General features: G+C 56.4%; 1 protein-coding gene across 3 annotated transcripts in view; it reads right to left on the reverse strand.

Moving 5' to 3' along the window:
* HNRNPUL1 (heterogeneous nuclear ribonucleoprotein U like 1) overlaps positions 1-14,276 on the reverse strand; it is a 26,910-nt gene that overhangs the window by 2,849 nt on the left and 9,785 nt on the right. For all 3 annotated transcript variants that reach the window (XM_045292983.1, XM_004710345.2, XM_045292984.1), the window contains exons 5-13: positions 13,881-14,020; positions 13,345-13,444; positions 11,530-11,642; positions 8,146-8,412; positions 7,096-7,218; positions 6,879-7,007; positions 2,469-2,637; positions 1,776-2,057; positions 163-452 (exon numbers count right to left, since the gene is read on the reverse strand). In XM_045292983.1, the coding sequence (XP_045148918.1) occupies positions 163-452; positions 1,776-2,057; positions 2,469-2,637; positions 6,879-7,007; positions 7,096-7,218; positions 8,146-8,412; positions 11,530-11,642; positions 13,345-13,444; positions 13,881-14,020 (1,613 nt within the window). The remainder of the gene's footprint in view (positions 1-162; positions 453-1,775; positions 2,058-2,468; positions 2,638-6,878; positions 7,008-7,095; positions 7,219-8,145; positions 8,413-11,529; positions 11,643-13,344; positions 13,445-13,880; positions 14,021-14,276) is intronic.

Consider the following 14,276-nt stretch of genomic DNA (forward strand, 5'->3'; position numbering starts at 1 on the left):
ACAGGCCTCCTGCTCACGTCAAGACAAAGGGGTCCCGGCCCCTTCAAGGAGTGTGTTCTTGGGGAGTGAGGCCTGTAACCAGCCCGGCTTGCTATCACTGCTTCTGGCTCATGCCAGCAGTCAGTCAGTGGGCAAGCGCAGGCGGGGGCTGACTCGCCTCACCTGTGGAGGGCTGTAGCTGCTGACGGTGGGGGTGCTGGTGCTGGCGCTGGCGCCAGGGATGCTGCTGCTCTTGCTGTAGCTGCTGGCCCCAGGGAGGCTCCGCACAGGGCTGTAGCTAGGTGGTGGCGGTGGTTGCTGTGGTGGGGGCTGTGGTGGTGGGGGCTGCTGTGGCGGCGGCTGCTGCTGGGGGGTCCGGTTGTAGCTGCCTCGGTTGTTGGAATTGTTGTTATCCCGGTTGTTGTTACCCCAGCGGTTCTGGTTGTAGCCACCTCCCCCGCTGCGGTTGAACCCTGTTATGGAGAGATTCAGGAGGTCCCATGATGCTCATCCAGCTGGTTCTCAGGAACCAGGATGTCTCGGTGACTGCTGTGTCCCCCAGCTCAGCCCTAACAAATGGGACACTTGTCACAAGCAGCCTGCAGGCATCCCTGAGGCTTGGGCCGGACAATGGCAGCACCTATCTGCTGCTAGTGCCGTCACCCTACTAGAAGGGGTGTCTGCTGAGGATGGCCACTTTATGACAGCCTTAGCATCTCAATGGGCACTGAGCAAATGAGAAAGCCTGCCTGGACCGACAGATGCCACTCACCAGGGGCAGACCCTCAGGCTTAGCCAAAGGGCCCAGGCAGCTGCTCCTCTGGCCCTGGCTTGTCATCACCTGTAACTCAGGCCCTAAACCCTGCAGTCCCGTGCCCCAGACCTTTCCTGTCTGCTTGGAATTTGCAGAGGGAGCTCTGTGCTGTGACCGTGTCCCCAGAAGGGTCTGGAAGAGAGCGGGTGGGCTCAACGTATGCTTGCTCCACCAAGGAACTCCCTCAGAGACCTGGGAATGAGGACGGAGACACGGGCTCCAGCTCTGGGCTAGACTGGTGGATCCTGCACACGGTGCCTCAGCCAACTTCCCTGTATTGTGAGAACTACAGACTATCTTACCACCTGCCTGGTGCCAGCCGGGGCGCAGGATGGCAGGAAACCACACCTGGGCCTTTCTGACAACAGCAGTGGCAATGTGACAAAGTAGGTGGCATGCCAATGGGCGGTGGGATGTCCCTCACGTGCGTGTTCTACTTCAACCTATTTATCAAGTGACACGAAAAGCCTCCAATTTTTTGAGTGGGGCCCAGAAGAAGGAAAGGTTCTTCAACAGGTTCAGGCTGCCGTGCAAACTGCTTTGCCACTGGGACCATGTGATCCTGCTGGCCCGATGGTGCTAGAGGTGTCAGTTGTAGATAAAGATGCAGTGTGGAGTCTTTGGCAGACCCCTATTGGTGAATCACAGCATAGACCGTTGGCATTTTGGAGTAAAGTCCTGCCATCCTCTGCAGACAACTACTCCCCCTTTGAAACAGCTGTTGGCCTGTTACTGGGCCTTGGTGGAGACTGAACGCCTCACCATGGGCCACCAAGTCACCATGTGGCCTGAACTACCCATCATGACCTGGGTTATTGTCTGACCCGCAGAATCATAAAGTTGGACGTGCACAACACTCTGTTGTTAAATGGAAATGGTATGTACGAGATCAGGCCAAAGCAGGGCCTGAAGGGACAAGTAAGCTGCATGAAGTGGCCCAAATGCCCAGTCTCCACTACTGCCCGTGGTGGAGAACACTTACCTCCTCGGTAGTTGCCGCCTCCGCCACCACCTCCACCTCGGTTCTGAAAGCCTCCTCGGTTGGCCCCGGGGGGCCCTCTGTTGTCATAGCGCTGGAAACCACCACCACCTCCTCGGCCCCGGAAGCCACCTCCGCGGTTGTCGAATCGCTTCTCAGGGGGCGGCCCCGCCTTGCGGCCTTCCTCGTTGTACTGCCGCACCAGCTTGTCTGCCTCCTCCCGCTGCAGCTCAATGAACAGCACCTCGTCCAGGAAGTCCCCCGCATCGGGCAGCGTGAAGTTGGCTAAGAGGAGGCGAGAAAGAACGGGTGCTACGTGTTTACAACCCTTAGGCTACCAACAACAAATAGCCTGTCTTGCCCTCTGGGGACAGCTACACCCCAAGCCACAGTGCTTCTCTCCTGCCAACCTCAGCTCTGGCCACCCCCATTTTCAAAAAGGTGCAAGCAGAGTCAAGCTGCCTGCCTGCCCACCCAGGGGTGTAGGGCAGGGTCCCACAGGGTTGGCTCTGTCTCCTCCCTCCTCGCCTGATAGTGCCTCCATCCACAGCTGTGCTGGGCAGAAAGACCCATGCAGAGGCACGTCCAGAGGCTGAGCTGGGTCACGGGATGCCTGCAGTGCCGGGCAGGGCCGGGTCAAAGGCACCGAGTCTCTGAGGAGCCTGTGGTGACGCCACTCGGGTCATTGCAGCTTACCTTTCATCTCCAAGACCGCGTGATCTGGGACATCCTTCCCCTCTTCGTCTGTGCGTTTGATTGTGCGATCTTTGAGGTCCTCGTCCGTGGGACAAATGACAATGGCTTTGCGCTGGAAGCCTTCGAATGGCCGCATTTTTCGTCTCTGGGCTGATCCATACACATTTGTCTAGAAGCAGCAGCAGGTGATGGTCATTAGGACACATGAGTTGGTTTTCAACTCAGAGATGCCAAGAGCTGACTAAAGAACACCGGTTCTCCTTCGAAGAACAGAAACCCCGGCACCTGTCCCCCTTCACCTTTCAGATTCTAGCGTGCAAGCTCAGAGAAGGGAACTCACTTGGCAAGTGGCTGCCATCAAGCTGGGACAAGGGATCCCTAAGGCTGGGGCCTGGGTTCTTTAATTTTATGTGTGTTTAGGGAAAACAAACGAAACAAAACAGACAATACATGCTCATTGTAAACGTGGTGCAGTTTACAGAGCCCCCTGAACACCCAGCTACATCCTCAACCTGTAGGGACCTTCCCATGTACACTCTGGCCACACCCACAATTTCTAGCAGAGCACAGCGTGCTCCTCCACGCCTCCATTTTCACGTCACGAAGGGTCTTTGACATCTTTCGGCACCAACTTTCTTTTTTATGGGCCATCCAAGCCCTAACGGTGCCACTAGCTGCCTACCCCCGCTCACAGACAGTGTGATAACCTCCCTGCTCTCTGACTCCTGCAGCCCTTCCCGGGAAGGCCAGTCCCCCACCGGGTTAACCAACCAGAGGGGCTGGCAAGGCAATGGCTATGCTTTTCACAAGGGCAATTTTGCTGCCAAGCTTCACGTCCTCTGGACAATCAGGCGTGTCCTGGGCAGTGAGGCAGCAGCCCCACCACGCCGGGGCCTGGCATATGTGTCTCCCTAGGTAAACTCTGGAACCAACAGAACTGGGCGATGAGGAAGCCCCGTTCACAGGATGTCTCAGTGCTTTGACCAGGACGCTGTGAAGGGGTCCGTAGAAACGGACAAAGACCGGTTACATTCTGCAGAGGCAGCAGGGCCAGATGGAAAGAGCCCAGAACCTGGTCCTAGCCTGACCGCTCCCTCTCTCGAGTCAGTCCTGACAGCTTCCTCCAGGGGCTGTCTAGACCAGAGCAGGAAGACCACAACAGCTGAAGACTGGCTGGGAGGCAGGGCTATGTGAGCACCTGGGTCCCTGGAACTGAGACCCTTTGGTCCAAGGCTAGTGACTTCGTCTGAGGATCATCCTGCTCTCCCTGAGCATCAAGTCTGTGTACAGAAGGCGCCCTGGGGGCGCAGTGCACTCTGTGTGGGGCCGCCTGCTCCTGGACAGCAGTGAGTCAGAGGGTCTGGGTGTGCAGTGCCCCGGGAAGGGAAAGCAGTGAAAAGAGTCCCACGGTCAGGTCACCCAGGAGGCAGAACTCCAAGTGCAAGTGAGGGACAGCCCTGGCTTGGCCTGGTGCCTGGCTCGCAGCCAGTACTCAACAGCTGTGTGTCACCTGCAGGGTAACGAGGAGGGAAAGGCGCCCTCGATGAACAAGGTGGTTGTGTTAGTGGTCTCCCAAACAAAAAGGCAGGGACAGGGAAGAGGTGGGGAGTCAGGAGAACACAGGCTTTGAGGAAGGAAGCCTGGGCAACATTCCAGCCGCGTCCTTGGCTGTGGGTCCGTGGACAAGTCACCTCATGAGTATCAGCCCCCCACCACCCTCCTCGGGGGTTGACGAGGGTGCACCTACATGACCATCTTAGGCGTGTGAGCCTGACCATGTGGCTGCCGCCTCAGGAGAGGCTCCAGGCAGAGGCTCTGGAAACCAACCAGGAGGGGAGAGCAAGGCACAGGGCTCTCACCCGAGACTTGAGCACCAGGGAGCTGGTGGTGGCTCAGCCAGGGCCCAGGGCCCCAGGGTCGGCCTGCTGGGAGATCTGGGTGGTGGGCACACCTGTTCTAAACCAGCCAGCTTCCGGAACTGACCCAGCACACCTACCAGGTAAAGAGGATAATGTCCTGCCCCTCCCCCAGGAAAGAGCCCCACAATCCCACGGGGCCTGGCTAGACAGGCCACATGTGACACAAGCACACATACGGTCTTACTGGGGTTCTACTGGTCCTTGAGTCACAAATAGCTTATAAAGTGCACTTGGTTTGGAGAGTCCTAAGCAACCCCACCCCCACCCCCACCCTTCCTGTACTTCCATCTTAAAGCAAAGCACAAAGTGGCATCTGGTCTTGGGACAATAGGACCTGGCTGCCTCCAGTCGAGTAAGTTTCTCCTGGCACAAAAGCTGGTGTGCGGGGGTCAGGTCATGGTGGCTCCCGTCCTGTTGCGGACAAGACAAACGGCTCTGTGCACTCCACTCCAAAGAGCAGATTCCTTCCTTCACACTGACGGGCTTAGAAGCAGCGGTTCTCAACCTGGGGGTCGAGACCCCTTTGGGGGCCGAACATCCCTTTCACAGGGGTCACCTGCTTCATAACAGTAGGAGAATGACAGTGATGAAGTAGCAACAAAAATGTTACGGTTGGGGGCATCACCGCAACATGAGGAACTGTATCAAAGAGTCGTGGCATTAGGAAGGTTGAGAACCACTGGCTTAGAGGTCCCTAAGTGGCAGCTCTTCCAGTCACGGGGAGGGACAGATGAGCAGAGGGGAAGAGAAAGCTGGGGGAACAAGGGTATGGCAGGGGTAGGGCCAGGCTTAGGGCAGGCCCTCCCTCCCTTCCCACACTTAAGGAAGAGCACCCAAACCATGCCAGCAGAAATGCAAATCTGTGTGTGGCTTTCTTGGAGCAAACAGCGCAGTCGTCATCCCATTTGGGATGGCTGTCCTGATGAGGTCCCCGAGACACAAAGGAGAGCACAGTGGGAGAAGCAGGGAGGGGATGAGAGGGGTGTTCTCCCCAAGAGCCTGGAAGCAGATGCTAAAGAGACAAGGACCCTCTCCAGAGCTGCCCCATAAATTTGGACTTCCAACCTCTTAATTGTGAGAAAATACACTTCTGTTTCCCAAAGCCTCCCCCTTGTGGTATTTGTCACAACAGCAGGAGAAAACTATGCCAGGGAGTTGGCTGCTGGTGGCTGTTGCCACAGCAAACACAGTGAGGTCACAGTCCCGGGCCAGGCCGGCCCTCCTGGGCTCACTGGGGCTGCTGCTAGGAGAGCAGCACCGCAGCCAGCTCAGTGTTTCCACTTCCCTCTGGCTGGCTCCGCCCAGCTCCACCCTCCTTGCACATGCTGACTCAAAGCAAAGGTCTGAGTGTTCTCTGTGGTCCCCAGGGGCAGTCAGTTTCTCAGCAAGTCCCAGCAAGGGGAAGCTGGACGGACCCCAGCGGGGCCACTGGACGCGGGGAGGAGAGCCTCTGGCTTAGGGTGGCAGTGAGGGGAAGCCTGACGCAACTCACAGGAACCCATGGGCAGGAAGAAGTGTGGCTGGAATGTCCAGAATGGGCTGGGCTGAGGCTCGGAGGGGTAGAGGAAACACCCACTCTTTGGGGCCTCTCCTTGAGCTTGTTCAAAGGAGTGGGCACTATCTGCTGAAGCCCTGCAGCCCTACCTCAGAGCCCTCCAGGGGGCCATGCTTGCTGCTCCCATCCTATAACCAACACTGAGGCCCCCAGATAGTCTAGGTCCATGCCAGGGGCTTTCTGGAAGCAATGGGGTCTCCTATCCCCTCTCTCCTCCAGCCAGCACTTCACTGACCAGGCAAATTCAGCTAGACTTGTGCCAGGACACAGGTGGCCACAGCTGCCCCCTATCCCAAACTTTGGGCTCAGACCCCACTCCCAGTGTCACACCTGCTCTGGGCTGTGGTCGCCTGGGGAGTCAGTAGCACATTGGCTGCGGGGCCTCTGAGCACGCTCCTGAGGTCCGAGGCCTCAGTTTCCCCTCTGGCCCACACCCGGCTCTCTTTCTGGTGCCCTGCAGGTGCCCTGCCCACATGGCCTAGGGAGGGTTCTGTGTCCTCAGGGAGTCTGCGTCAAGACCCAAACACAGCCCTCAGCGTCCCCTCAGCTCACTCAAACAGCGTCCCCTCAGCTCACTCAGAGTGTTCTGGAATCTACCTCCAGGGATGAGCCCAAAATAAGCCATGCTCCAAACTTCCTTCCGAGGCCTGTGTCAACCACAGCTTCAGCCCCAAGTGCGGCCTCGGAGCTGAGGTGCCCAGTGAGGCCCTCCCCTCAGCTCAAGCGCCAGTGGCTCCTGCCTGGTGGTACTCTCTCAGGCCGAGGATACAGCTAGTCTGAGCTAGGCGTGGGTGCCGTGGGCACAGCCCCAGTCAGACTGGGTCCAGAGCTCCACGGTTCTGTACACTTGGTCCAAACCAGCACCAAATCCAAGGGGACCGAGGGGAGACAAGAAGACAAGGCCGAGAAGGGAATCCATGTGACGGACAGAAGTACCTGATCTAGGATATAGTTGCGCTTCTTGCGGGCAGCAATCTGGATGAGGCGGTTGAGGCACTGAGTGGCCTGCTGGATCAGGACGTCCCAGCGGCCGGCGTAGTTCCGCTGCCGGCGTAGGCCCATCACCTGCAGGCAGGAGGCAGTGAGGGGTGAGTGGTCCTGGCTCAGGACTGCACTCGAGGGAGCGGGTGCGGCAAGGTGGGGCAGTTCTTACCCGCATCTTATCCATGATGGCATTGGTGCCCAGGATGTTGTACTTCTTGGAAGGGTTGGAGGCTGCATGTTTGATGGCCCATGTGGTCTTGCCGGCGGCAGGCAGGCCCACCATCATCAGAATCTACGACAACAGGCCAGGGAGAGTGCTGTGAGGCAGGGCGGCCCAACTCTCCAATGCCCCCGAGAATGACCCGAGCCTCATGACTAACGTCTCCCCCTGCACTATGGCTAAGACACAAAGGGGCGCTTGTCAGACTCAGCAGAGGGACGGCCCGAGGGAGCCCTCAGTCACACACTGGCATGCCAATCTCAGCTCAGGAGTCCGAGGTTGCCTCGAGGGAAAGGCAAGGGAGGCCATCCACTGGGGCCTGCCCACTCCAGGGCTGGGGCTGCCAAGGAGACCACCTTCCTGGGGCCCAAGAAGTGAACAGTGTGGGCGGCACAGGGACAAGTGGCAGTTATGACCGGCAGACACCAGGGCAACTCAAGCAACCCACAAAAGAAAGGCCGGGCTCTGAGACTTGTCACCAGGACATGCCACAAGGAGAGTCCACGAGCGGTCAAAGTGGACGTCACTGTGGCAAGTGACAAGGGAGGGCTCACCGAGCATGGCCACCAATTGACATGTGCTGTGTGCATGAGCCATGTAAAACCTTGCATCCAAACAGGAACGGGCTACGTTCCAGAACTCTGAAAGTCGACTTATTTGCAGATGTTAAAATCATGAAAATCTTATGTTTTCTTCGTGTTTCTCAATGTTCTTAAATAAGCACAAATTACTGCTATGTGAACATTTGTTTTAAAAGAGAAAAGGAATTGCCAGAACACCTCGCAGAGCCCAGTGGTTGCCCAGCCCCTGCTTGCTTCATTCTGAGATAGCCCCGGGAGTCCAGCGACCTCCTCCAGAGCCCTGGTGGGCAGAGCCCGTGCCTGAGGAAGACCCTTTGCCTCCTGCCCCCACTGCGGCTCTCACGGAGGAGCCCATAGCAGCCTCCTCCTGGCGTGTCTCTGCGAGGGGCCCCCAAGTCTGTCTTCCAGTCCCACTCACCTCACACTCAGCCTTGCTCTTTGGTCCGACCGTGCCCCGGATGCGCTCGCCCAACGGCAGGTGCTGGATGAAGGTGAAACCTGGCAGGACGGAGCAGTAGGGCTCCGCCCTCTGGCCAAAGTTGAACTCCACAGCACAGTTCTTCACCAGTACGTGCGGGTAGAGGGCCTGACCCGCCAAGGCTTCCTTCTGGATCCGGAAGGCAATGCCCATCCACTTTCCATTCTTGGTAAAGGAAAGTTCCACGTCATTCCCACATTCAAAGTCCTGGGAGACAAAGCCACCGGAAGGTTACTGCCCATGCTTGGTAGAAGGTGCAGGGGCCACAGTAGGAGGGGACACAAGGGAGAAGGTGAGGTGGCCGGCACAGCTCAGAGAACATCTAGCCCTAGCCCTCCTTGCCCGAGACCCTCAAAGCGGGTGGTTTGGGAAAGGAGGATGTGAGACACAAATCACCTCAAGAAGCATGAGCCCATGAGCCTGAGGCTAAGATGTGGGAAAGGGAGGTCCGGCCAGGCTGCCTGTGGGAGGAGCCCTGGTGGTGAAGTGGGTTGCGAGTTGGCCAGCAGTTTGCACCTACTAGCTGCTCCATGGGAGGACGAGGCTGTCCGCTCCCGTAGAGTCACAGCCTGGAGACCCACAGGGACTGTCCTGCAGGGCCGCTGTCAGTCCTAGTGGTTTCAGAGAGAGCTGGCCAGGGGATCAAACAGTGGGCTGAAGAAAAGTGCTAGGTGTGGCTCCACACGTTCTCCCTCCATTGGAGGCCAAATACCCACCCTTCGGTGCTTGTAGGGCGCAGCCCCTCACTTATCTCGCTAAGCAGCTGCGCAGGCTGAGACCATACTGGGCGGACACGCTGAGTCCCACACTGCACCTTCTAGCCTTGTGGGCTCCTCTAAACAAAATGCTACAGAGAGGCTTCGAGGTAGCAGTAGAGGGGCTGTGGTCCCAGCGGGCGTTGAGGCCTGGGGTCTCAGAACAGTCACTCGCCCACCAGCAACTCGTGAAGTAGCTGCAGCCTCTTGGGAGCACTAGCGTGACAGCAGCCAGCACACACTCAAAAGACACAAAACCCGATGCTCAATCACACCGAGAACTGCATTCCTTGAAAAAAACCAGCAGCGCGAGGCCACTGACTTGCACACCAAGCTGAGAAGGCAGTGTGCGCGGGCGGGCAGGGACAGCCAGCTGTGCTCAACAACCTGCGTAGAGACGACTGAACAGCAACCTCTCCTGCCCAGTCACCTTCACTGAAAACACAGTCGAAAGTTTTTTAAGAGACGAGAGAAAAGGAAACTCTAGAAGAGTTTGGCTCCGTGGGGCAGAAGCAGCCCAAATGCACAAAAGTATGCACATGTCATCCACAGACACACACAGGAACACACCGCAGCCACACACGAGCTCCCAGGTACCTAGGTAAGAATAAAGACAAGCTGTCTCTGTGGTCCTGTGTGTCCCGGCCGAGCAACAGGAACCACGACAACCACTCAGTCAGCGGTTCTCCAGGGATGGCACACGCACACACCGGCCACAGACAGTGGGGACGGACAAAGTTCTGAAGGGTGCAGAGAGAGGCAGAGCAGGCCCAGACGGGAAGGAAGATGCAGAACAGCCCCTAAGACACGCCTGCCACCTGTTATGGAGAAAGACGAGGCAGTCCCCCGGTACCCGAGGAGCCAGCGTCCGTGGCTCACTTTCAGGGGCGAGGGTGAGGGCCTGCAGACCTTCCACCAGGCCTTTTTATACGCCCTGGGACATGTGAACCTGTGAACTATTCAAAAACCGTCTCCCACAGAGTTAATGTATGCCATGCAGACATTAGCGCAGGTAAGGAGAGCAGGCTGAGGAGTCGGGGTCAGAAAAATACATTAGAACAGGCGGCAGGACATAAATATTTGTTTTTTAAAAGAGAAAATCCAGATGGGCCGAGCCGCTGTTCCAGGTGAAAGGCGACGGCCGACAACGGATGGCCACGTGGAGCCTGGAGGGACCCCACTTGCTCCACGGGACATGGGACACGGCTGGGACAAGGGACAAAATACACACGTCCATTGTGGAGTCAACAGCAGAATCAGGGCAACGTGGCCAGTCTCTGAAAACACCCCAAAATATTAGGGAAGAAAGGGGCACAGTGTATGCAACCCTCTCTCAAAATGGGTCAGAGAAAACCCTGGGTCAACCAAGGGCAGCGAATGCGGCCGACACTAGAAACTGCATCCGAGCGTGAGCCGTCCAGGTTGCAGCTTTTCAACCAAGCTAGGAACTCCTTCCAAGTAAAGGGAGACGAAAACAGGGTGTGTGTGTGTGTGTGTGTGGGGGGGGGGGGGTGTTACACACGTGCACAAATACAAGGAGCTCTGGGGGCACAGTGGTTACAGCACGCCTCAGTGGGCTGACCCCACCCAGGATGGGGTGACAGGGCGCTGTAGCTGGATGCTTCCGTAAGGACGATGCCTTGGGAACCCGATGGGCAGGTCTACCCTGCCTATTGAGTCGCCAGCAGTGGGTGGGTTTTCCGGGGTACAAAAGTAAGACGGAAAACCACCACAGGAAGCACATGTAGTCACATTTTATTTACTGAGACATTTAAAACCCATCTTCTACAACACCTAACAACGGGGACACTACCGTTTACGGCAGGTGTTCCTCTAAGTGCTTTCAACAGAGGAATGTCACGACCCCACAAGCAACCCTAAGAGACGTGAAGGTGACCCTCACACACAAGATGGAGACACAGGGAGGGTAAAAGCTGCCCAGGACAAACTGGTGGGGATTTTAACTGTAAGGCTGGTGGCTTGAATCTACCCAGAGCCAACTCCCAAGAAAGGTGTGGAGGTGTACTTCCCAAAGATCACAGCCACCGAAGGGGCACAGACCTCTGAAACAGGCATCACTGCCGCGGATCAAATCAACTCCAAAGCAACTGGCTTATCTTACTTTTGAAAAGCTACCCGGGCTCCAGAGCCGACAGCTAGAGGCCTCACACTTGTGGCTGGGCACTGCTGCAAGCCAGGGATGGAGGCCAGCAGTTCTTGCTCTGCTCTGCCCACCTGGATGAGCCTCACTCACCCATTGTGAAGCCAGAGAGGAGGTGACAACACGTGCAAAAGCCAGAGCAGAGAGGCTCGGACTTAGCGGCCGAGGGGATGGCCGAGGGCACAGGGATTGGGGAGGAAGCACCACACCTCTTAGAGGGGCCATCGGGCAGCTCACACAGAAGAGTGGAGAGGACAGATGAGCGACTTGCATAAACAGAGACTCCAGGGGCTGGATTTGGGGAAAGCAAAGGAAAGGGCAGGGGGTTCTGAACAAGGCCTACAGGTCACACCCGAGCATACCAGCATTTGGTGCTACCAATTCGTGCCGGCTACCGGCAGGACTCACCGCAAAGCAGCCAATCACATCGTTCTCTGCGAACTTGTCGCCGTAGTTTTCAAAGCGGCTGTTGGTAGATTTCTTCCCGGTGCCCCCATAGCCATAGGAAAAAGCCTCTTCACCTGCAGAGCAAACAAACAGCCACAGGGCAGGTTATACCTGCGAGGACAACGGCCACAAAAGACTCTGGCTGCCACGGGTTTTATGAGAATGTTTAAAAACAAAAGATTCACTTTCTTTGCTAGTTAAAAAAGATCATGTCTCGGACGGGCAGCAGGTCAGGAAAAGGTCTGGTGAAGTCGCCCTTTATTGCACCCACTCCAGAGTGCTTGGCGAGGAGGGGAGGGATGAGAAGGGCTGCAGGTTGTCCTTGTCACGCCGACTAACGCCACCTCATGAAGTGCCAGGAAAACAAGTCATGGGCTGAGCCTTGGGGACGGTCCTGGATTTCCTCAGGCTCTAGAACTCGGGGCTCTGAGGACTGACTGAGATCCCAAGGGACCTCGCTGACACCTGGGTTACACAGAATCTTTGGTGTCCCTGCCCCCACCTCCCACCGTGTGCCCTGGACATGCAGCCCGACTCTCCCCTGGCTTCGCGCTGCCATCAGCATCAGCTACACTTCCAAAAAGCATCAAAGATAAAATGAGATGAGAGTCTTAAAAGTGAAACGGGGCTGGTATGTATCAAAATTAAAATGTTAAACATTTTTTGACCTAGACACTTTCCCACAAACGTCTTAAACAGATAATTACACACCAGAATGGTGGCTCACATTGTTCCACAGTGAAAAATTGCGACCAGCTTAACTGATCTACAAGTAGGGACTTGCTAAATGACAGAGCTATGCAATGGAAACTTCAGCAGTGGTTAAAAAAGTATCCTTATTTACCAAAATATGCCCACAGGGTATGAAAGAGGAAAACAACAAACAAAAAGCTATGCACAGTATACAATGTAACCCCGTGACCAGTCGACCCTCAAAAACCAGAACCGGAACTCAATGCCATAGGGTGAATGTGGGCTCCCAATGGCCAGGCCCAGCAGGGTAGACTGAGTTTCTGAGACCCGTCTCTCCCAATGAGCGGCTGGGGTTTCCACTGCTGACCTTGCAGTTAGCTCAGCGCATAACCACCCCGCCACGGGCTCCTGCGACCCAGTCTAGGTAAATACACAACTCAACAACGTCCAGGATGAGCGCTGAGGAAAATGCCAGCACTGGCTATGCCAGACAGAAGCCTCCCATTTTCCCTTCCTACATGGCCTGAATGTTTACAAGGAGTAAACATTTACACAAACAAAATGTCCATATAATTAAAGCAGAAGGTGTCAGCACTGGTCACTGAGCTCAGTCACTTGGAGCCAGGAGGTCACTAAGGCTCGGGGTCCTGAGATAATTGAAATGCTGCTCCCCAAGAAAGGGCTCAGGGCACCCGCAAGGCTGTACCCTGGAGCCTGGTACTCAGGGCTCCCTCTTGCCTTTGTTCACACTCTGCACAGAGACTCCAGACTGGTCTGACGGGGTGTGAGGAACTTATTTCAGCTTGGCTGGAAGACAGGCGACAAGTGATTTAAGACATGGGCCAGTTTCCTAAAGAGAACTTGTGGGGCCCTCCTGAGAGAATACAGAATTCTTCCTAGAAGGTTGCTGACTGGCCTTGCGTGGCCTTTTGAGTCCAATGGCATCAGCCTGCAGCCATGCCAAGGCTCCTGATGACCCCTGCATCTGCCCTGCTCCAGGCTGGCTCTGTCCAGCAGTGGGGAGAAGCCGAGGAACCACAGAACCACTCTCCTCTTGGGGCTGCTAAGCGGGAAGCCCCTTACCTAGCTGGGTGCTGCAGGAGTCCAGGGACCAGCCGATGCGGACAACATGGGGGTCGGGCTCTGTCGATGGCAGGTGCTTCACCGAGATTTCCTCGTTGATCTGGGGACAGAAGAGAGGACTCATGGCTGAGTCTGGTGGCTAGTGGCTTGTATGGGATGTCAGGCAATAGAAGGTACACGGCAGCACTGATCCTTGTCGTGGGGAAGAAGCCCGTAACTTGGGTCTCCAGAGGGTTGGGCAGAGTTCCTTGCGACAGGGATGTCCCAGTATTCCCTTAGTTCTAAGAACTCATTGCAGAGGTTTGAAACAGGGACCCTCCTAGTGGCTGATAGGAAGAGAAACTGGCCTAGTGTCTTTGAAGAACCATGACACCATTGCCATGCAAACCAGCACATGCCACACAATGCAGGGAGTCTGCTGCAAGCTTATTCTGGGACATGGTCACAGCCCCGAGTTTATGTGCAGACAGACAATCAAACCCCACCACCAAGGCAGCAGCTCAATTCAGGTCTATAAGGGCACCGGCTCCACTCACCTTCATCTCGAAGCACACCCGGCCCCTCCTGACCCCGTAGCTGGCACGGGCTCCGGACCACAGATAAGCAAACCCCTCGATGGTGAGCGGGTAGCCACTGCTCCGGTCCCGGGCAACCTTAAAGTGGAGGTCGCAGTTATCTGGGGAAGAAAACGTTGAGGTTGGCTAAAGCTTTAGCGCTCCCAAGGGAGAAACAGGAAAAGAGGTCCCCAAGAGTGCAGATGAGGAGTGCACAGCAGACACACCATGGAGATGGGCTCATGGAGATTCAGCCGCACCCCTACCCATATTCTCTTGGTGCACTCGGGTTCTGGAGCAATACAACCTGGCCTGAACCGACGCAAAGCAGCCACCTCACACAGGAAAGGGGGTGAGGGGAAAGAGTCACTTGGTGGG

Source organism: Echinops telfairi, unplaced genomic scaffold (assembly GCF_000313985.2).
Source record: "Echinops telfairi isolate 266 unplaced genomic scaffold, ASM31398v2 ScPeMD7_655;HRSCAF=1070, whole genome shotgun sequence".
In the NCBI taxonomy this organism is placed as follows: Eukaryota; Metazoa; Chordata; class Mammalia; order Afrosoricida; family Tenrecidae; genus Echinops; species Echinops telfairi.